This window comes from Nyctereutes procyonoides, unplaced genomic scaffold, assembly GCF_905146905.1.
Source record: "Nyctereutes procyonoides isolate TBG_1078 unplaced genomic scaffold, NYPRO_anot_genome, whole genome shotgun sequence".
NCBI lineage: Eukaryota > Metazoa > Chordata > Mammalia > Carnivora > Canidae > Nyctereutes > Nyctereutes procyonoides.
In genome coordinates, this window is record NW_026575147.1 from 18,722,054 (window position 1) to 18,746,261 (window position 24,208).

The following is a 24,208-nucleotide window of genomic DNA, read 5'->3' on the forward strand; positions in this document are numbered from 1 at the left end:
TTCTCAGTGGCATTATGGGAGTGAACAAAGTGTGCTGACCCAAAATGACCTGCAAGACAATGATGTACTTTTAAATAAAGCCATCCATACTTTTTCCCCTAAGATGGCTAGATGGTTCATAATGGTCACAAATCAGCATTACAGAGATTTAAGAAAAAAAAAATTTTTTTAAGATTTTATTTATTTATTCATGAGAGAGACAAAGACATAGGCAGAGGGAGAAGCAGGCTCCCTGCGGGAAGCCCGATGCAAAACTCGATCCCAGGACCCCAGGATCATGACCTGAGCCAAAAGCAGATGTTCAATCACTGAGCCACCCAGGTGCCCCGAGATTTAAAATTTTGATCAAAGCTGCCTTCAGGGGATCCCTGGGTGGCGCAGCGGTTTGGCACCTGCCTTTGGCCCAGGGCGCGATCCTGGAGACCCGGGATCAAATCCTATGTCGGGCTCCCAGTGCATGGAGCCTGCTTCTCCCTCTGCCTATGTCTCTGCCTCTCTCTCTCTCTCTGTGTGACTATCATAAATAAATAAAAATTAAAAAAAAAAAAGCTGCCTTCAATTTTCTATCTCACTGTGATTTTGATTTGCATTTCTCTAGTGATTACTGATGTTCAACATCTTTTCATGTACCTACTGGCCATCTGTATGTCTTTTTTGGAAAATGTCTATTCAGATACCCTGTCCATTTAATCAGATTATTTGGGGGTTTTTGCTGTTCAGCTATATAAGTTCTTTATGTACTTTAAATATTAACCCCTTATAAGATAATGTTGCTTCATTTTTAATGTATTTACTTTTATCATTACTTTCTATTAATGGCAAATGCTTTTCTATCTATATATTTAGTCAATAATGTTTACACGGGTAATAATATGAAGCTTCTTTTCACAGTATGTCTAAATAAGGTAAAAAACAGGTAAGTTTATTTAATGAAAACTTTAAATGATGGGGCGCCTCTGTGGCTCAGTCAGTTAAGGATCAGACTTGGTTTTGGCTCATGTCTCAAACTCAGGATCCTGAGAGAGAACCCCCACATTGGGCTCATGCTTAACAGAGAGTCTGCTTATGTTTCACTCTCCTTCTCCCCCTGCCCTCCCACCATCCCCTACACACTCTCTCTAAAATAAATCTTTAAAAAAAAACTTTATTATTTTTTAAAGATTTTATTTATTTATTTGACACAGAGAGAGAGAGAGAAAGCGAGAGCGTGTGTGTGTGCATGCATGCCCGCGCACACAAGCAGGGGGAGCTGCAGGCTGAGAGAGAGAGGGAGAAGCAGGCTCACCACCAAGCAGGGAGCCTTAAGTGAGGCTCAATCCCAGGATCCTGGGATCACGATCTGAACCAAAAACAGATGCCCAACCAACTGAGCCACCCAGTGCCCCTAAAAAAAAAAAAAAAAAAAAAAAAAAAAAAAAAAACAAACCTTTAAATTATTATTATTATTATTCATAGAGACACAAAGAGAGAGAGAGAGAGAGAGAGAGAGGCAGAGACACAGGCAGAGGGAAAAGCAGGCACCATGAAGAGAGCCTGACGTGGGACTCGATCCAGGGTCTCCAGGATCATGCCCTAGGCTGCAGGCAGCGCTAAACTGCTGCACCACCGGGGCTGCCCCAAAACCTTTAAATTATAATAATAATGTTCGAAAGGGAAAAAGTCACCAAGAGTTAAATGACTAAAATATACAAAACTGATTCAGAGCCCAAAAAAATCACTAAGTTCATGACACTCATCCCCTCCCAATAAAAGGTGTGTGGGGAGGTGCCCATGGTTATCATATCTTTTTTTTTTAAGATTTTATTTATTTATTTATTTATTTATTTATTTATTTATTTATTTATTTATGAGAGAGAGAGAGAGAGAGAGAGAGAGAGAGAGAGACGCGCGCAGAAACACAGGCAGAGGGAGAAGCAGGCTCCACACAGGAAGCCCAATGTGGGACTTGATCCCAGTGCTCAACCCCTGAGCCACCCAGGAATCCCCATGGTTAACATACCTTACAAGAGTAAGGGGATCAAAATCTTTAGAAGATTGCTACATTATTTAAATATAAATGTTAACCCTATGCTACAATTAATCTGAAGTAACAGGTCACTTTTAGCTAAAATAGCTTATAAAGGGCTGCCTAAATAAATAAATAAATAAATAAATAAATAAATAAATAAGAGATAAAAAATAAAAAATAAAGGGCTGCCTGGGTAGCTTGGCTGGTTAAGCATCTGCCTTCAGCTCAAATCATAATTCCAGGGTTCTGAGATCCAGACCAAGTTGGGCTCCCTGCTCAGCGAGGAGCCTGCTTCTCCTCCTCCTCGCCACACGTGTTCTCTGTCACTATCTCCTCCCAAATAAAATAAAATCTTTAAAAAATAAAATAGCTTATAAAATATCTAATTAGCAGACACTGGCTGTCTGACCCCAAATCCATTCTCAATACCCTTCTCCCTTGCCACCCCTGACTACAGAGGATTCAAAAACTTAGTCCCTGCTCTCCCAGCTTTATAGCTGGGGATGGGGAATATATGACAAAGTGCCCAGTGAGCAGAATTTTCTTGGCAAGAAATATAGATGTGGGAGTGGGGCAGTGGAAAAGATTTTCCTTTCCTTAAAAACAAAGGGACAGACAAACTGATGCTGTCCCTTTTCCCTTTCTTCTTTCCTGAGGCTCGGCTCTAAGGTAGCAAGCATGAGAGAAAGATCAAGAGAATCACAGACTGAACCCTAACAGGGTTAAGATACAGATATATCCTCCTGCCACCCAGCTATAGACATCTTGTTATATGTAAGAAAACAACTCTTGTGTAAGCCATCATTAGGTCAGGTTATATGTTACTCAGGTAATGTGATTATCTGTAAAAGACACATGAGAAAAGGAAGCTTATATCCTTCTCCCACTTTGCTATTAGTTAAAGAGAATAATGCTGTCATAGAGTAGACCACAATTTCCAAAGGAATAAAGAAGCAAAGCAACCAAGGAGGACTGAATCAAGCTAATAATGTTCACATTGTTATTTTATTAATCTGGTAAGGAATTTTTGAGCAAGATATTAAAATTTGACCCCTGCCTACATTAACTGTTCAGAGCCCAGCTCCAGGGCTCTGTGAGAAGAGTGTATATAGCCTAGTACCTGAAAAATCCTAGCATTCTTTTTTTTAAGATTTATTTATTCATGAGAGACACAGAGAGAGAGAGGCAGAGACACAGGCAGAGAGAGAAGCAGGCTCCATGCAGAGAGCCCGATGTGGGACTCAATCCTAGGTCTCCAGGATCATGCCCTTAGCTGCAGGCAGACGCTCAACCGCTGAGCCACCCAGCATCCCAAATTCTAGCATTTGATTGTTAGTTACCTTCTCCTTCTCTCAGATTCCAGACAAAATACAAGGCCACCAAAGGACATTCATATTGTTTTTAAGCATTCATACAGTAGTAAGGACAAATTAAAAGAATTCTCCCCATTACTATTTAGCAACTAAAAAAATCTTCTTGAAAGAATTTTATTTCCATTACAGGAACCCCAGCAGAAACCGTTGTTTGTCCAGTAGGCCAGAAAGTATCAGCTAATAATCAAAGAAACAGAAGCTTATCACTTTACTCTGACACCCCAACTCTCTTATTAATTTAAGGACTATGAACAAGGATTGCTGTATAAAATGCTTATATCTAATTACTCTTGTCAAATTGGGATTATAAGCATCAAAATGAATAATGATTATAATAAAATCCATGAGTTCATGCTAAAATAAATAAGTGGATTGATAAAATAGGGCCAGGAGAAGAAAAAAGCTCTTTTACAGAAGATTGATATTTGTAGAAGGAATCATAGAAATAGAAAAATTATTATTTTACAGCCATTATAGTAATAATTCAGGCAAGAATCATCAATAGATGTTAGTATCATTAGGTAAAAAAACTATTAGGGAACCAGGTATTCATTCAGTCTCTAAGAACCATCCCAAAGGGTATCTTTATAAGAAAAATTTGGTCGACATGGCCTTCACCAAATGGTCAAACTTAAATTACCCATGATGGGACAAGTTAATATCATTGTGCCCCCCCTCTGTTGTGATACACTGAGAAAGATACATCATTTATCTGATACTCTTGCCCAGATAATTCATCTGAATGAAGAAACAATTAGACAAAAGCAAATTAATGGACATCTAAAAAAACAACAACAAACTAGACTTGACTTAAACTAAGGAAGGTCACATATGGGTTTTCCCTGACAGCATGAACTAAATGCCCAGCCACCAGCTAGCACTATCACCAGACATGCACACAAATAAGCCTGCAGACAATGTCAGTGTTTTTTCTTCTTTTTTTTTTGGCTATTGCTATTCTTATTTTAAGATTTTATTTATTTGAATTGCTTCTCGGCCTTTTGGCTAAGATCAAGTGAAGATTTTATGTATTTGAGAGAGAGAGAGAGAGAGAGAACGTGTGCGTGCACAAGCACGGGGAGGGGCTTGCTTCTCCATCTGTCAGGCTTTATGTGTTCTAGTTATGGTCCTAAACATCACACACAACATAGACAAACTATCTGCTACCCTATATCTGAATTTCTGTCTCAAAGAACTGTGAGCAATAAATTATTATTAATTACTCTTTCAAGTCACCAAGTTTTAGGATAATTTGTTATGCAACAACAGATAACTAATAATAGACTCTAATAGAGCAGAATCTCAATTTTCCTCAGTAGTACCTATCTCACAGTGTTTGGGGGAACATTAAATGGGCTAATGGATGTCAAGCCTGGCATAGTACACTTCATGAATGCTGGCCACTAGTATTAATATAACTTCAACTGGTATAGTTACAACCATAGTAGGAAAGTGCATGAGGTGCTTTGGGAGAGCACAAAGAAGGGCCTCTGGCACAGTCCTGAGGTCACAAGAGGCTTCCTAAATTCACTAAAGGACTAAATTGGGTTAAGAAAGCAATAGAGGTATTTCTATCAGAGGAAACAGATTAAGCAAAGGCAAATAAACTAGAAACATCATAGTGTATATAGGGAATAAGTTTTATATTGGTGGAATAAAAGAAAAGTAGGAAGTGACAGGAAACAAGGCTGCAGAGGTTGAGAGAGTTCAAAAACATAGAGGAACTTGTATATGAGTTACGGACCCTAAGACAATGGATTTCACACAGGGAAGTGATAAAGATTTGAACATTTAAGTAGATAACCCTGCAAGGGTAATATGGGAGTAAAATTTAAGAATGGTAATACATTGAAGGAAATGTGGACATGAACTATAGGGGAAACTATAGGTGGACAAAATAGGAGCTGAGATATAGAAAACAAAAATCAGTAAGAATTAATGACTGACTAGATGTGTATATATATGGGAGATCTGAGTGGGACAAAGAAAAGATTCTAGGTTAATGCCTCAGTTTCTTAAATAAGTAGAGACTGGTACCTCCAATCAAAATCAGAAAAAGAAAAACGATTCAGTTTAGCTTCCATCTTGGTGGGTTTGGAGTATCTATGGAACATCCAGATGGAAATGCCTAACAAGAGGTTATATATTCAAGTCTCAAATTAGGGGGAAAGGTCAAAACAGAAATATAGACCTGGGAATCTTTAGTATATAGGTGATTATTAGAATAGTGAGATAAGCTAGGAATGGCCAGAGAGAATTTATAGAGTAGTGGTTCTCAACCAGGAACAATTTTGCTCCCTCAAGGGATATTTGGCAACATCTGATAACAGTTCTGGTTGTCATAACTGGAAGGGTAAGAGGCCTTTACTCTACAGATAGTAGACAGAAGCCAGGGATGCAGCTAAGTATCTTGTAACATACAGGAGAGCACCCACATAGCAAAGAATTAGCCAGCCCAAAATGTTACTGAGTCCCAAAGTTAAGAACCCTGTTGCAGACTAAGGAGAAGTAGAATGAAGAAAACACCTTGGGAAAACAAATGTTTAGGAAATATCCACAAGAAGGAAAGTCAGAGAAGAGGTATATCAAGTAAATGTACTGTCAGAGAAGTCAGAGAAGCAGAGAAATTTCACGAGGGGGGAAAATGTTGAATTTATACATTAGACCCATACAATAAAGATTCTGAAGTATCCACTGGGTCTGTACCTCTGCAACACGGGGATTTTCATGAAAGGAGGATTAGATTATAGTAGTAAAGAAATAATGAGAGATGAAAAAAGTACACAAAGTAAATGCAGACTCCCCTTAGAAAATTTTATCAGAAAAGAAAGGAAATAAGACTAGGCAGTAACTAAAGCAATGGTTCTCAATTCTGGCTGCAATCAGAATAACCTCAGAAGGTTTTAAAAATTATCAGTGCTTAGATCTCACCTAAAACACTTAAATCAGAATCCTTGGGGACAGGGACCAGGTATCAGAATTTTAAAAAATATCTTCAGTGGCACCAATGTACAGCCAGAGTTGAAAACCATGTTGCTGAAGTGTGGGGGATGGGGGAGCAGCGAGATGAAAATGCATGAAACTAAATCTTAGAAGAAACAGGTAAAAAAAAAGAGTCAGAAACATGGGCTGATGGGGTTACTTTGAACACAAAGAAAGGATACCTCATCTCAGGAGACTGGAAAGAGAAATAAATATTAATGTAAAGAAATCTGACCCAGGGTTTTTTGGAGTTCATGTCTGAGGCCCCAATTTTCAAAATGAAGGATACAAGTCAGCTGCCGAGAATTAGCTACCAGATTGGAAATTTGGAGTGAAATTTGGCAGAAGTTCAAAATATGTCCTGAGGGGAATTGCAAATTAAAAGACTAATCAAATGCATTGGCAGTCTAATGGAGATTAAATACACTTTGCCAGCTCCAATGGGCATCAATAAGCATATTTAATGATTTTCCTCCAGCAGTACTCAGCCATCCCTTAGGGGAGGAGCAAGGAAAAGCAGACCACAGCACTGATCCAAAATTGATAGTTTAGTGAGTGGGAGAAAATAAGTGCACAAAAGGTAAAATTTTAGATGAACTGTAGCTGAGGAGTTCAACAATGGGGTCCATGTCAGATAGAGAAAGGAAAGTAATTTTCATGCAGTTTAACTGGCAGAGGTTTGCCTCTGAGCATCAAATATTATTATAATTGTCTAAGATTTTTTGGCTTTTGTCCTGGACAATCCTATTAAATCAAATTTCCTATATCCTATTATTGTCCTAAGAAGAAATGTTTACAACTACTTTTGAAATTCATAAGACATGATATGAACTAATGGACAAATAGATCGACAGATATGTGATAAAGCAAGTACAGTAAGCTATTAACAGTAAAATCTAGAAGCTTTATGTATGTGAAGGAGTGTAGGCTCTAGAACAGTACTGTTCAATAGGCCCTGCTAAGATAATAGAAATGTTCTATAATCTGTGCTATAAAATATGGTAACTACCAGCTATCTGTGGTTACTGAACCTTTGAAATGTGGCTACTGTGACTAAAGAATTTTGAGTTTTATTAACTTTTAATTAATTTAAATTGATATAATCCCATGTGGCTAGTGACTGCCCTATAGCACTAGATTCATATATTCCTGGATTCAAACAAATCCTGGATCTACCACTGATCCAAGTTACTTTATTTCTCTCTCAGTTTATTCTTATATAAAATGAGAATAGCAGGGGCATCTCGGTGGCTCAGTCAGTGAAGCATCTATCTTTGGCTCAGGTCATGATCCCAGGTTCCAGGGGACCCACATCAGGCTCCTCTGCTCAATGGGAAGCCTGCTTCTCCCTCTCCATCTGCCCCTCCCCTGCTTGTGCACGCGCCTCTCTCTCTTTCTCTCAAATAAATAAAATCTTCACTTGATCTTAGCCAAGAGGCCAAGAAGCGATTCAAATAAATATTAAAAAAAAAGATAGCAATAGCAAAAAAAAAAAAGCAATAGCAACTACTAATTTATATGTATTAAATAAGATAAGCTGATAAAGAATGAAGTACCATCCTATGCATATGGCAAACATTTTTAAAAATTAATGTTTATTATTCCTACAAAATGGGCTCTATGAGATCAAAAGCCAGCATCTATTTTGCCCACCACTGTATCCCTAATGTCTAATACAAGTCTTCCAGCATAAAAGACACTGAATAAACATTTGTTGCATGAATGTTTTTACAGTCACACGACTCAGTATTTATTCCTATTAAATTTTGTACTAACTCCATTGCTCCAATCTGCTGAGGTCTTTTTGAATCCTAATGACATCCCATATATTGGATTTCCCTTTTAGTATCTTCTGAAATATTGAAAAACAAATGTATAACCTATATATTAATCTGAGACAATAAAATTAACCAGAGACCTGTATCATTAGTTTTAGCATCCTTTAATTTATCATCACTTGTTAACTAGTCGCAGTTAAGAAACATTCAGTTTAACTTCGCCTTCATTCTGTTTATATGTATCTCTATCTTGTCCAAAAAGGTAACAAGTATGAGAACCTTATAGAGATTACATCATGCCAATATGTCCTTCGCTGAAACTACCCTTAAAGAGAACTTAAAAAAAAAACTCACCCTTCAATAGCTGGGGATCTATCGGGACGAGTACTTCCTCGCGATCTGTATCTTCGAGTCATTGGCAGCCGTGGAGGCCGACTTGGTCCCCAGAAGTCAGTGTGAGTTTGGTGACCCCTCTCATTGGTTCTATTATCTTGGTCCAGTGGATTGCTACTTAGAAATGGTCTAAAATCTGGAAAAAACATGGTGTGGTCCAAATGCTCCCAGAGCTAGTAAAAACCAGAAATAAACAACATGTTACTGGTTTAAAGATCAGAAGAAAGAGGAAATGGTAAGAATAAATACTGAAAAAAGAGGGGAAAAATTTCTGGAATAATTTTTAACACTTTGAAATTCAGCAGCTCCAAACTTAAGAAGTGTACATTTCCCCAATTTCATGGAGGAGAAAATAGATGTCTTTCAAGTGCAGGCATAGTGTGTGTGTGTGTGTGTGTGTACGTGTGGAGGAGGGGCACTTACATACTGAGAAACTTAATTTCCTTCATACAGAAACAAGCCAACAGCTGTGTCCTTTCCTTAACACTGAGCTCATATCCACATGCCTCTGACCAGTTTCCCCTTCTGAAGTAAAAATGTGAGCCAGACATGATCACGGATTTCTGTCCTAAGCACAATCATTTGGATCTTCATATTCTTGTGCTTTGTCACAAATAACATCCACATTTTTACTATATAAAATCTAAGATTTAAGTAAAATGGATGTATTTACACACTTTTTAAAAAGCATAATTACCACAAAGTGGAGACAGAGATCTACAAAATACTTCTATCGACCTAGAAGCTGCATCAGAAAGGGGCACTGTCAAAGCACTGCCAAAGCAGTGCAGGAATGTCTGGTAAGATTATTCAGTTGTATGTATTTTTATTTTATCATTAAAAGGGTGTTGTTGGGGGACACCTGGGTGGCTCAGCAGTTTGAGCATCTGCCTTTGGCTCAAGTCATGATCCTGGGATCTGGGATCGAGTCCTGCATTGGGCTCCCTGCATGGAGCATGCTTCTCCCTCTGCCTGTGTCTCTCATGAATGAATGAATGAATTAATTAATTAATTAATTTTAAAAAGGGTGTTGTTAGGGATGTGGGGAGAAGAATGGGGATTTGTGTGTTTGGAATTATTTAACAGGGGTACCTGGGTGGCTCAGTCGGTTAAACGTCTGCCTTTGGCTCAGGTCATGGTCCCAGGGCTCTGGGATCGAGCCCCACATTGGGCTCCCTGCTTAGCGGGGAGTCTGCCTCTCCCTCTTCCTCTGATCCTCCTCCCTACTTGTGCTCTCTTTCTCTGTCTCAAATAAATCAATAAAATCTTAAAAAAAATTTTTTTTTAAAAAGGAATTATTTAACAAAGGATGAATGGAAAAAAACCAACCACCACTAAAATAATTTAAATTTTATTTATCAGTACACCAGGTATTTTAAGAGTTCCATAGAACACTACTTATTTCACTTGGGCCAACCAAGAACATAATCCTGGTCACATCCTGGTCTTTTTGTTTTGTTTCATTTCAAAGTTTTAAGTGAAACAGAAAAAGGTTTTATGTGTATATAGTAACAGGGACACAAAACTGCTCAGCATATTATCTTAGGTCTTAAAATCCTCATAGCCTCTCTGCTCCAAACTGATCGTTTCTTCCAGAGACCCAAACTAACAACAGTCTCCTCTAGAAACACGCAGGGAAGGGGTCAGCTGCCAGCTACATGTTAAAGTTGAGCCCACTATGGTCTCAATTCTAACATCCAATAATTTGTCAAATAGAATTCTTGAAATTAAGAACTTTGTTAAGGTTTGTCAACAACGTTGTTTTTTCCAGTTTACATTTTGATTTTTGATTTTCAAGGATGTTTCCTCCCTTTTTAATTAAAAAATACACAGTAAACATATTACAAAAATGTGAACACAATATAAAATAGGAAATGCAATACAGTCTCGATTCATTCAGCCATGACCAATCTCTACCCCTAATTCTACCCTCCTATCCAGGGGTTAATTTGGTGTGTAGAATTCCAATCTTTAACACACACACACATACATTCTTTCATTCAACACATGCTTATTTAGCATGTACTGTGTCCCAATCACTTTCTGGGAACTGTTTAGGATATAACAGTGAATAAGATGTTACCAAAAAAAAAAAAACAAAAACAAAAACAAAAAACAAAAACAAAAGCAAAAACTTTGCCCCAAAGGATTTCATTTTTAAGTGGGAAAAGATACTATCCCTTCCCTCAAAGGGAAGGCAAAGGAAACTGTAGATATTAGACAGGGATAAAAGCCATACAGGAAAAAAGGCTTGCACTGACTCAGAACACACAAAATCCTATCATTCTTTTCAATAGCAGAATATGGATGTTTTATATTCTATGTTGTCTTCAACATCTTTATCATATCTAGTATTTGATACATGTAAAACATAATAAATGAGGTATAAGAAAATAAAATATAGGGATGTCTGGGTGGCTCAGCGGTTGAGCGTCTGCCTTCAACTTGGGGTGTGATCCGGGTATTCCAGGATCGAGTCCCATATCGGGCTCCCTGCATGGAGCCTGCTTCTCCCCTCTGCCTGTCTCTTTCTGTATCTCAAATGAATAAACAAATAAAATCTTTAAAAAAAAAAAAGAAAAAGAAAACATATACCCATGTAACCATCTCTTAGTTCACATCATTAAAGCCACTGAAACACTGTGTGTCCCTCCCTGCCCCAACCTCCAAAGTTAACCACTACCCACAATTTTTCATCATCCCCTTGCTTTCCTTTATAGTTTTATTAGAAATGTATATATCCCTAATAAGATGTGACTTGTGAATTACGGAAGTGCCTTTTGAAAGCATTTTCTTTTTTGGTTGCACATATTGGTGCATTCATTTTCACATGCATTTTTATACTGCACTTTTTAAAATCTTTTCTTCTCTCAATAAATATCTAGATTGTTTCCAGGTTTTTGCTATCACAGCCAGTATGAACATTCGTATATGTGTCATTCTGCTATAAAGATAGAAGAGTCTCTCCATTTAGCGGTCTGTACAACTTTATATGGTTTATGTATCTTCAACTTTACTAGGTAATGCCAAATTGTTTTGCAAAGTAATTATCAATTCACACATCCACCAAGAGTTGCCATTGTACCAAACCCTGGCAAGTGCTAGATGTTACAGGGCTTTTGTTTTTGCTTTTAGTTTTTACCAATCTGCCAGCCAGAAAATGATATCTCATTGTAAGGTTTTTTTTTTTTCTGGTGTATAAGAATAACTAGGAGGGTTTATTTAAAATGCATATTCTTTAGCCCTACTCCAGAAAGTAAATTCAATAGGTCTGCAGTCAGTCTGAAAGATTCCCTTGAGCATTTCTTGTATGGAAGGTCTATCAGCAATGAAATCCCTAAAATGCTGTTTATCTGGGAATGTCTTAATTTCTCTTTCATTCTTAAAAGATACTTTTGCCAGATTTTGAATTCCTGGTTGGCAGTTTATTCTTTCAGCACTTCAAAATGTCATCACTGACTTCTAGCTTTTTTTTTTTTTGACTTCTAGCTTTTAATATTAACCTGACCTTGAATTCTTAGAATGAATACAAGTTGGTTTATAATACATTGCTGCATTATTTTCTGGGGTTTGGGTGAATTTCTGCATCTATGTTTATGAATGAATTGGCCTCTAATTTCCGTTTGTGTACTATCCTTGTCTGGTTTTGCTATAAGGTTATCCTAGCCCCGTAAAATATAACAGAGGAAGCATTCTTTTTCATAGGGACATCCTGTAGCACAGAAATAGAATTACTGGGTACAAGCACTTTATTTTTTTATTTTTATTTATTAGACAGAGAGTGAGCACACACACAAGTGGGAGTGGGGGGAGGAAAAGGTGGGGAGAAGCAGACTCCCTGCTGAGCAATCCTAGGTCGCAGAGATTATGACCTGAGCCAAAGGCAAATGTTTAATCAATGAGCCACCCAGGCACCTCAGTATAAGCATTTTAAATTTTGTTAGATAATATCAAGCTACCCTCCAAAGGGCTATAACAATTTATACTCCTATCAGAGTATAAGAGCTTACATTGTCTTGTACTCTTGCCAACACTGTTTTTAAATAACTTAAAAATTCTAACATTCAATTGGATGACAGAAAAATATGCACACTAAAAACATCAATAAGACTTCTCTAAATACTAATGAGATAAAGGACCTTTTCATTTTAACTGCCATTCGTACTTATCATATCAGACTTACTTTCCTTTCTTTTCTGGCGACAGCCCCCCTCTAGTAAAGATCACTAGTTTCTGGTCTGAAAAGTGGTCTATAACACAAAGTTTTTCTTGACCCCAAATTCCAAAGTAAATGCAACATTTAAATATCCAAAACTATACTTGCCTTTAATAAGTGAAAAATTATGATCCCCTCCATGTTTTCCATCATCCATCTCATTTACATAACTATAGGAAATGTACAATTCCCTGACTATGTGAATAAAGTTCCACAAAGTTTGCTTACAGAACTCTTCAAAGCAATCATTATAATTAACGTAAAAACTATGTAATCAAAATTTTTGACTAGAAGAAAAATCAAGCACCAAGATCATAATATTAATAATCTGTATTGATAATTATGCAAATTGTTATCACACCTAATACATGTGAAATTCTGAAGGAACCCAAGTTTAAAATCAGCTTCAGGAACATCTGGGTGACTCAGTGGTTGAATGTCTGTCTTCAGCTCAGGGTGTGATCCTGGGTCGGGAATGGAGTCCCACATTGGGCTCCCTATGAGAATCCTGCTTCTCCGTCTGTCTATGTCTCCACCTTTCCCACTGTCTATGTCTCTGCCTCTCTCTCTGTCTCTCTCATGAATAAATAAAATCCTTTAAAAAATAAATAAAAATAAAAGCAACTTCAACATCAGCATGAGGCATTTTGCTACTTGTTTGGAAGCCGCAAATGTAATAACCACAGACAAATAATAGCTATCAATGTATTTGTCCCAAAATAATAGTACTGCCTGGCCACAGAACACAGGATAAAAAGCACACTACATAAATTTATATCAAATCATCACTAAGTATATGAACAGCTTCACATCATTTGCTTCTAAGACTTAGAAAGTATCAGAAAAAAAATAGTTCATACATAAAACTGGGTATTTAGAACATGGCTTACATAAGTAAAATCAGAGAATACTATTACAAAGTTTTGGTAAACATCCAAATGTTTCAGAGAGACTATTTATTTGACAAGTTTTGCTTGAAAAACTGAAATGTTACTCTGATGGAGGTAAAAAGACAATGCTTCTGAAAATACATGTGAATTATTTATAGATTTCAATATTAAAAACAGGATGGACAGTACTTTCCATTTAGCAGAATTTGCTATTAGCTAACCATGATCACACTAGCCTCTCTTAAAATATTATGGTCTATTCTTCAAAAGCTAAACAGAGTTACCATAAGACCCAACAACTTCACACCTAGTTATTTAAGAAAACATATGCTCACACTAACATTTATACACAAATATTCCTTATTCATAACAGCTACATAGTGTAAACAACCAAATGACCACCAACTGATGAGTGAATAAACAAAATGGAGTACTATATCCATACAACTAAAATATTATGTAGCCATAAAAGAAGAATAAAGTACTAATACATGCTACAACATGGACGAACCTTGGAAAGAATATGGTTAAGTGACAGAAAACGGTCACAAAGGTCACATAATGTATGACTTATACAAAATGTCCCAAACAGGCAAATCCACAGAGAATTTTATTAGTTGCCTAGCACTGGGAAACTGGGGAGAAAAAAGGAGTGACTACTAATAGATACAGGGTTACTTTTGGGGGTGATAAAGAAGTTCTGGAATTAGTGGGGATGGTTGTACACTGTGAATATACTAAAACCACTGACTTGTACACTTTAAAAGGTTAAATTACAAGGTATATGAATTATATCTTAAAAAACATTATAGTCTCACAGAGATCAATGAATTGAGAGTACCATTTTGAAAAGGTTCACAAGCAACTTGATGAAAACATTAAATCAAGATACGGAACACTCATCACTTCTAAAAGTTTTCTAGTGTCCCTAGGTAATCCCTTCTTCCTGCCTCACCTGACCCTAAGCATTCACTGGTATTTCTCTGGTTTGCATTTTCTAGAATTTTGTATTTTCTAGAATTGCATGTAAAAAAAGATAACATTGTACGTACTCTGGCTTCTTTTACTCAATTATTTTGACATTCATCCATATTTTTACATGTATCAATGGTTTATAGTGAGTAGTATTCCATACACTTTATATTGCTAAGTAGTATATGACTATACCACAATTTGTCTATCCACCTACCTTTGATGGATGGATATTTGGGATGTTTCTAATTTTTAGCTATTACAAGTAAAGTTGCTATGAACATTTGCATACATATTTATATGTGCACTTTTAAAAAAAAAAACAGCTAGTGTGTTTTTTAAAGTGATTGTACCATTTTTACAGTCCATTTCAGTTGTTCCAACAGCCATTAGTAAGGGTCAGTCTTTCAAATTTTAGCCATCCAAGATAGTTGTACAGTGGTATTTCGTTGTGGTTTTAACTTACATTTTCCTAGTGATTAATGATGTCGAGCATTTTTTTTTTTTGATGTTGAACATTTTTTGCGTGCTTATTTGCCATCTGTGTATCTTTTTTGGTGAAGCGAATTGTTCGAGTCTTTTCTCATTTTCAAAAAATGGGTTGTTTTCTTGTTATTCTATTTGAAGAGTTCTTTACATAGCCTGGATACAAGTTCTTTATAAGATAAATGATCTGAAAATATTTTCTCCCAGACTGTGGCTTGTCCTTTCATTCTTACTTAGAAGAGTAGTTTTAAATTTAGATGATGTCCAGTTTATTAATTTTTCTTTTATGGATCATGCTTTTGGTATCATATCTGAGAAATCTTTGCCTAACCCAAGGTTATAAAGATTTTCTCCTGTGTTTTCTTCTTCAAGTTATAAAAAGTTTTACATTTAGGTCTACTATCCATCTCTTGAGCTAATTTCTATATATGGTTTAAAGTTATGTATCTAAGCTCATATTGTTGTACTGTTAATACACAAATGTTTCAGCACGCTTTTGTTTTATTTTAAAGATTCTATTTATGTATTCATGAAAGATAGAGAGAGAGAGGCAGAGACATAGGTAGAGGGAGAAGCAGGTTCCCTGTGGAGAGCCTGATGCAGGACTTGATCCCAGGACCCCAGGATCACGACCTGAGCTAAAGGCAGACACTCAACCACTGAGCCACCAAGGTGCCCCTGTTTCAGCACATTTAAGAGGCCATTCTTTTACTACTGGATTGCCTTTGTACCTTTGTCAAAATCAGTTGTCCGTAATGTGGATTTTATTTATTTTACACAGAAAGAGAGAGCGCACAAGCAGGGAGAGCGGCAGGGAGAGGGAGAAGCAGACTCCCTGTGGAGCAATGAGCCGGATAAAGGGTTCAATCCCAGGACCCCATGATCATGACCTGACCCGAAGGCAGACACTTAACGAATGAGCCACCCAGGTGCCCCAGAGTTTTACTTTTTCCATGAAGTTTTAATAATGGCTAAAATATGTTAAAACTCATTGCATGGCAGGCACATTGACCTACATACCTACCATGTATTAACATTCAATCCTCACACCCTTATGAGGTAGATATTACTCTCCCCAATTTACAAAGAAACAGATTCTAAAAAAAAAAAAAAACAGATTCTCAGTAATTCTGCCCAGTTACATAGCCAGTTAAGTGGTGGGCCCAGGATTGGAACGCATGCAATCCTGCCCCAGGCATACTACTATGTCATTGGATCTCTCCTCCTAAACACTTTAGCCTTTCCAGAGACTGGAGCCCACCAATCTCTCCCTTCTACTGTACTTCTTACATACATACATAATAAGCTTATCACACTCTCTATATAATCTTTGTTGTTTTCTTATTTGTTTCATGTGTTGGCACTTGTTCCACAAGTACATTTTAAGTTCCTTGCAGGCAAGGCAACCATGACATTTGCTTCTTGCCCCTACGTCCAGCAGAATGCTGTATATAAAACATTCAGCTAAGAAGCTGATTGATTTGGGGATCCCTGGGTGGCACAGCGGTTTAGCGCCTGCCTTTGGCCCAGGGCGCGATCCTGGAGACCCGGGATCGAATCCCACGTCGGGCTCCCGGTGCATAGAGCCTGCTTCTCCCTCTGCCTGTGTCTCTGCCTCTCTCTCTCTCTCTGTGTGACTATCATAAATAAATACAAAAAAAAAAAAAAAAAAAGGCTGATTGATTTAAATCCCTGACAATTTCTATAATACCATAAAGACAAATTCTTGGGACTCCTGGGTGGCTCAGCAGTTGAGCATCTACCTTTGGCTCAGGTAGTGACCCTGGGGTCCCAGGATCGAGTCCCACATCGGGCTCCCCACATGGAGCCTGCTTTCTCCCTCTGCCTGTGTCTCTGCCTCTCTCTCTGTCTCTCATGAATAAATAAATGAAATTAAAAACAAAGATTCTATTTTTTTAAAATGCAAAATATAATTTAAAAAGGAGAAAATGACATACACAGGCATGATGACAAGGGAATTCCACAGAGGGAAAACTGGGCATAATCTTGCCCTTGCTATAAACTCTAAGGGACAAGAAACCACAGGCTATGACTCAGCAAAATTACTTTAACACCTGAAGGATAACTAATGCCATCAGTGACAGACTTAGCATTACTAAAGTTAGGAAAATGACTACCTGCATTTATTTTTCTTCTTAATGCATCTCCCCTGGTGAGTCATATCTATAAAACTGACAGACCAATGTTTTTTCCATTTCTTAAGAGAACTAACATTTAAAGAAAATCAAATGAAGTTTCTTCAGCATATGTATAATCAATAAGTGACAATCTGTGTTATCAGGAATAGCACACACAGGGAAATACATAATAAAATCAGAAAGGCTTCCAGGCCTGGCAAGCATAGTAAATTTTAAATAATGTTTTTCAATCCATCAAAATGAGAAAATAAAAATGGGAGTTCAAAGACATGAAATGTTTTGTAAAGCACACTCTAATTGGCTCATGTATTAAGGCACCTCAGAGTTAATAAAAAAAAAATACTGGATATTAAGAAGTACACAGACCATAAGTAAAATAAAATACTCAAACATTTCGTCATGCTTCCTGGCTATGATTCTAATAACATATAAATCTGGGGGGCCAGAGGTCTTAAGATAATTTTCAGAGGATAAAGGAGAGCAGCTTAGGGTTTTATGAGCTCCTTAGTGAATACCAATTGTCTAATGCACTGCTAATAGTTTTAATTTACACACAAATAAATATCAAAAAATTCTGCTAGCTCTTAGACAGCTGAGATATCTCTAGAAAAGACTACTATGATTCTGAAACACACACAAAATCATGATTATGGGATTTAATTTTTTTTCTTTTAGTATCTATTAGCTTTCTAAAGCCAACCAAGTTGTGTGGCAATAGAAGCAAAATCAAACCAGTGTTTCCTGTAGGGTGAAACAGATGGTCTGTCCTTTATGGGGTATGGTCTCTAAATGATTAAAAACAGAGCATTTGGGATCCCTAGGTGGCGCAGCGGTTTGGCGCCTGCCTTTGGCCCAGGGCACGATCCTCGAGACCCGGGATCGAATCCCACATCGGGCTCCCAGTGCATGGAGCCTGCTTCTCCCTCTGCCTGTGTCTGCCTCTCTCTCTCTCTCTCTCTCTCTCTCTCTCTGTGACTATCATAAATAAATTAAAAAAAACAAAAAACAGAGCATTTAATGCCACTTACTTGTACACTTAAAAATGGTTAAAGAAAAAAAAACACACACAACAAAAATTAGAGATTTTAAGTCAATGACTAAAATGAAAAAGAAAATTACTCTGAATTTAATGTAAAATGATTCCAAGATGCAAACTAATACCTTATTTTCAAATCATAGTTAAGATTTTTTTCCCCAAAAAATAAAGACACTACATTACATATAGAGTTAGAAATTAATTACAGGTCTCACCTTGAGATCTGGAAGGCAAATAAATACCATATCCTTAATCTAGCCCTCAATTCCAGTCATACCAAACTACCATGTTTGTTAGAGGCAATCTCCAAAATCCAGTACCTCTGTGTAAAGCTGCATGTGACTTCACTTACAACTCATTCTCTTCTGCTCTTTACTTGGGTGTCACATCACCAAAGCACAGTGTATAGCACTGTTATTTCACAAATAACACAAACTTTTTTCATAACACACACACAATTAAGGAAGTTGAAAACACCACCAGGTTTACAACAGCATAGATCAAGGAGGTCCTCTCTTAATCAAGGGTTTACCAAAAGTAACATACCAAAGGCCCAACTACTAAAAACACAAAATCTTTCTAAGAGCTACTCTTGTTCACATTTTTCTTATACATTCTGATGTTTTACTGCACTGGGAGGTGAAAATCGTCATGATTCTAACATCCCTCCACCCATGACCTACAGAATTCCTACAGTCAAAAGAAAACTTACCTCTGCAAAATGTGTTGATGTGCTATTGTCTATCCGGCTGCCACCACCACCTAAAAAACTGAAGAGAAAAAGGAATGAGTACTGATTCTATTCCTAGGAACAAGCTTCCCTCCCAGAAGCTAAATATAGAATGGTACAATGAGAACAAAGCCCAATAAGGAAAAATAACTCATCCCAATGTGACACCTATGAAGGAAATTATGAAGAACTGGCATGTAGATTAATCTATGAAAAATATTATAACTACAAAATCAAGTATAAATCAAGTGAAAAATTGGAAAGTGGGGCCACCATAGAGTAGGAAGAAGGAACCACAGCCAGTATGCCATTTAAATTTGACCTAGCAGAGAAGATAAACATTTATTCTCAAGGAAGCAAAGAAATGAAACAAGATTCTCAAAATAACGTTTCACTAAAAAAATCATTCAATCACCAGAGGAACACAGCATTTGAGCCTACTTGATCCCATGCCTACTTGGGAATGATTAAATATAGTACTACAAGGGGTCTAGTACTATAGTTGGCACATTATAAAAGATCTCAATAAATATTTTTTCTTCTTCTGATAGTTTATCCTATTTTTTTATTATCCTACCCATCCTTCAAGGCCCATCTCAAATGCTACCTCCTCCATTCATTAAGTCTTTTCTGAACTCATCAACCAAATAAGGATTCACACCCCTCTGCACTGACTCTGATTCTAAATTCTACCTTATTATAAATATCTAGAATTTGTCTCATCCACTTCTAATGCTCTCCCTCCTTTCATAAATATAAATCCAGAGAGTAAGGACTGTATTAATACCACAAATATATACGAAGCGTTTACTGTGTGTCAGATATTGTACAAAGCACTCATCACTTTTGAAAACCCTAAAATGTCGTATCCTGTAATGATAAATTGAAAATAAAGGTTGTTGAGTTAATGTTGTATGCATCAACAGGGGCACCTGGCTGACTCATTTCGAAGAGTATGTGACTCTTGATCTCAGGGTTGTAAGTTTCAGCCCTATACTGGGTGTAGAGATTACTTAAAAAAAAAAAAAAGATGTGTAAACAATAAATAACACTAATAACTATTCTTGGAGACTGGGGAGAAATATTAGGTCCCGTTGTCCCATGAAATCTGCAAAAAAAGAGAGGAAAATGGCTAACATTTTGTGGGGAAAGGAATGGAAAGAATAGATATCACTTTTACTTCAAGAGATAAGTCTAAGAACTCACCCCAAATACAAGTCTACAAACTACTACAGACAGCTTTTATTTTCAGAACACCAGTGCAGGCATCAGCTCATTGAGTAAACAAACACACTTCGGTTAGTCTGGAACCAAAAGTGAAAAAGCAAAGCTAATGCCATTCTCTATGCAGTCATGCTCAGGCCTTTTTCACTAATTAGAAACCATTTAACACTTGCATTTGTTTCAGAAGTTAAAAACACTTCAAATGTAGAACAAGCCCAGAAGTACTGGCACATTTATGCTAAATAAGTAAATAATTTAACTACCACTGTGTATCCATTTTATTGCTCAAGCCTAACCAGACAGGCTTCCGGGCTCCTTCCTGCTTTTACTACATCATTTCAGGAATTCAAATATCCTTGGTAATTTAAGCTATCAATTCTATCTTTTACAGTTCTCCCCCTAAAACTTCCTCAGTATTCCCTTTCCTTAAAATTCTTCCATATTTTAAAAGTTAAAGAAAGGGCCAATCATAGAGAAGGGATAATAAATACTACCACATTATTCTGAGAAGTGTTACAAAGCTTAAGAAAACTTACAAGATGCTCCTCTGATAAAAGTCTAGTAGCATATGAAGCCCATTATCCAATATTTACATGTAAGGACCACCTCTCATTAATTTTTACCACTAACTTCTCACCACTGTAATCTCTACGTATTCAAATCAGCAAATGTTTATGAACTTTATAGAAAGGGAATACCATGCTAACTCTAAGATACTGATTCTAAGAAAAAGATTTCTTCAACCATTTAAAACACTGATTTTTCAAAAGATATAATCTGTACATTTGAGTATTCGCTACCAATAGCAAACAGGACAACCTCTGACCTACAAAGGCACAAATAAAAGAATTAACTCAAGTGAAAGCAGGATCCATAAAATTCATAGTTCCCTTCCATAAAGAGACTCATCCTGCAGTTAATCACTATCTACATTTATAACCATACTGCATACAGGGCTAAAGAAGCCAATATTACCACTTAAAAAGTTAGAAAAAAATAATAAGCACATTAACTGCCTCCCAACAACCAATACGCTCTTTATTTAACACATGCAGAGGGATCCCTGGGTGGCTCAGCGGTTTAGTGCCTGCCTTTAGCCCAGGGCATGATCCTGGGGTCCTAGAATCAAGTCCCACATCAGGCTCCCTGCATGGAGCGTGCTTCTCCCTCTGTCTGTATCTCTGCCTCTCTCTCTCTCTCTCTCTCTCTCTCTCATGAATAAATAAAATCTTAAAAAATAATAATAATAATACATGCAGAGCATAAGTGTTTGAAGTATTTGATGCCATTATGACAGCACAAATAAAAAGCTGCCCCCAAATTAGCACGCCATTCATACAAAATTGCTCATTTTGCTGTCATGCTAATCCTACAGTTTTAGAGCTGGTATTGCGTTATTTAAAACCAAGATTATTAGATCACCATGTATTTGTACCGAACTTGATCCCATGCCATATACTGCCCCAGAAGCTCCAGTTCATTTATATGTATAATTACCAATCATTAATAAAAAACTAATAGTACATACTGTAAAATGTGTAGTTTTTCCTGGTTGTGGAAGGGACCTTCAACTTTAGAGTCTGCCAACAGCAATAGTAAAGGAATTATTTACTGCCATTAAAATCTCCAAAGTCACTCCAAGATTAAAAGAAGCTTCAGATTCTTTCTATCCAGTCATATTTCTTCAATTGTCCAACCACTACCTAACCATATATCCACAAAAGAACAAATGTGCCATTATGTTCAGCCAAAAAAAGCCATCCTACCAATGCTATTCTACTTTTCATTAAGTTTTATAGTCTTATTTGTATTAACCAAGAATACAAAATACTATCACTTTCAGAAATAGTTCCCCCTTTTATAAGTTTTACATCTTTAATAAGTATTATATCATAATTTCAAGCATTATGAACCCAATTAATATTATAGCGATAAGATGGCATAAGTTTGACTACCGTAATTTTAGTATGAATTAGGACCCTGAGGCTTCCTCAAAGCAGTTTCCCTGGCTAGACTAACCTTATTAGATATCTTTGTCAGAAGTCTCTCCCCAACCAACCAAAGAGGTATAACAGAGATTTACCTTTAGGCAACTGAGTGGTCACTAAAACCACCCAGTAATCTAAAAGAACACCAAAGATTCAGAAAATAAGTGAAAACTTACAAAGAGTTACTTTGATATGGATATAAAATTTTCAAAGGAATGCCACAATCAGAAGCAGTGGATCTCATCACACCCATTATCACATCTTATCCCAAATTTTCCCATTTTTATTACCCTTCTTCATTCCCTTCCTCCATCTCTCTCTCAGCAGAGAGCATAAGTTATAAAACACATTTTTTTCTATTCATTCAGTCAATGCTGATAGAAAATAACTTTGATAACAGAATGCCAGATTTATTCACAAGCTTGTACAATACCTGGAATCATCTGTCACTTCTTCAATAAAGCCTGATTCACATCTGGGACAAATATATTCCTATTAAAAAAAAAAAGAAATAAAAGTCTTTCATTAGAAAGCTAAGCATGTAGTTTCTAAGTAATATGCAGTATACAAGCTGATGCGATGAAATGTCACATGTGCTAGCTGACGCCAAGGATAGTTCTGGGGTTTTTTTTTTTTGTTTTTTGTTTTTATCACACTCTGGCAAATAAATTCCCTAAGAAGTTTGCAGAATAGCTTCATAAAAGGTTTCCCCTCCCCCACAAGAGTTTCCACTGAGAGGGAGAATGTCAGATTTTTGTTTTTTAATTTGGGTTTTTTTAAAAACTGGAATAAATTCATGATCTAATTTTCTCTTCAAATCAAATGAAAAATCTCCACTCATTATCAGAGCAGTAAACGATTATAAAATTGACAGATACAAAAACTGCTATTTTTTACTATTTTGCATGTAGGAAATACAAACTGAATCACAGTATAAATCAATTGGTAGACTAGGAATTTACAGTGAAGTTTCACAATATCTCTAATCCATTTTTTGACTACCAACAGTTCCAAATAAAACAGTATTCTCAAAAAAAATAAAAAAATAAAAAAATAAAACAGTATTCTCAGGTATTTAACAGAAATATTAATTCAAATAACTGGAACAATTCCATTAAATCAGCTTCTAACTCCTTCAGTACCATGACTCTTTCCTTTTCTTTTTTTACAATCCTGAGGTCTTTTATTTTCTTTACGTTTACCATGCCATGAATTCATAGGGAATGAGTTCCAGCAGTTCAGGCTCCTTTCCATTGGTTCTCACAAAGTGTGCTTCTTTGAGTGGGGCAGGCTGGCGCTTCAGTTGGACCCAAGTACCTTTCTCTTTGGCTTCCTTCTTTTTCTGATCATTTTCCTTCACACACTTCAGGAAGCCATCTTGGCTCTTTGAGTGTTTAATATGCTCAATGCAGACATTAATTCTTTTGGCAAAAATCTTGCCCTTGTTTGTTTACAACCATGCCAACAGCAACACTGTAGACTCTTCCAGTTTTGCCATGGTAACATTTGTGGGGCATTCATTTTTGAACAGTGCCCATTCCTTGTCCACATTCCCTTATAGCCATCCCTTGATGTCCACAATATCACCTTTCTTATAGATTCCCAAGTATGTGGCCAAAGGAACAACTCCATGTTTTCTTAAAGGCCTAGAGAACATATAGCGGGTACCTCTCCTCTTTTCCTTTGTGTTGGTCATTTTGGCGAATTACTGAAAGACGGCGGTTCTGGCCAAAAGGCTGAATCTTTCTTTTAAATAAATATCAAGCATTGGCACTGATAAGAAAGAATACACTTTAAGGACTCCTGGGGGGCTCAGTCATTAAGCATCTTTAGGTCAGGTCATGATGGGGCTTGTGAGATCAAGCCCCCAGTAGTCTGCTAGAGTTTCTCTCCCTCTGCTCTTCCCCCAGCTCAGTTTGTTTACTACTCATGTGCTCTTTCTCCAACAAATAAATCTTAAAAATATATATATA

At 36.8% G+C, this 24,208-nt stretch overlaps 1 protein-coding gene across 2 annotated transcripts in view; it reads right to left on the minus strand.

The window, feature by feature from the left end:
* RNF115 (ring finger protein 115) overlaps positions 1–24,208 on the minus strand; it is a 70,446-nt gene that overhangs the window by 20,546 nt on the left and 25,692 nt on the right. Inside the window, exons 2-5 of one of the 2 annotated variants that reach the window (XM_055312274.1) lie at positions 22,669–22,727; positions 21,776–21,827; positions 19,006–19,063; positions 8,496–8,707 (exon numbers count right to left, since the gene is read on the minus strand). In XM_055312274.1, coding sequence (XP_055168249.1) covers positions 8,496–8,707; positions 19,006–19,063; positions 21,776–21,827; positions 22,669–22,678 — 332 coding nt within the window. In that variant the 5' untranslated portion in view covers positions 22,679–22,727. The remainder of the gene's footprint in view (positions 1–8,495; positions 8,708–19,005; positions 19,064–21,775; positions 21,828–22,668; positions 22,728–24,208) is intronic. The other variant, XM_055312273.1, reaches the window with a different exon arrangement.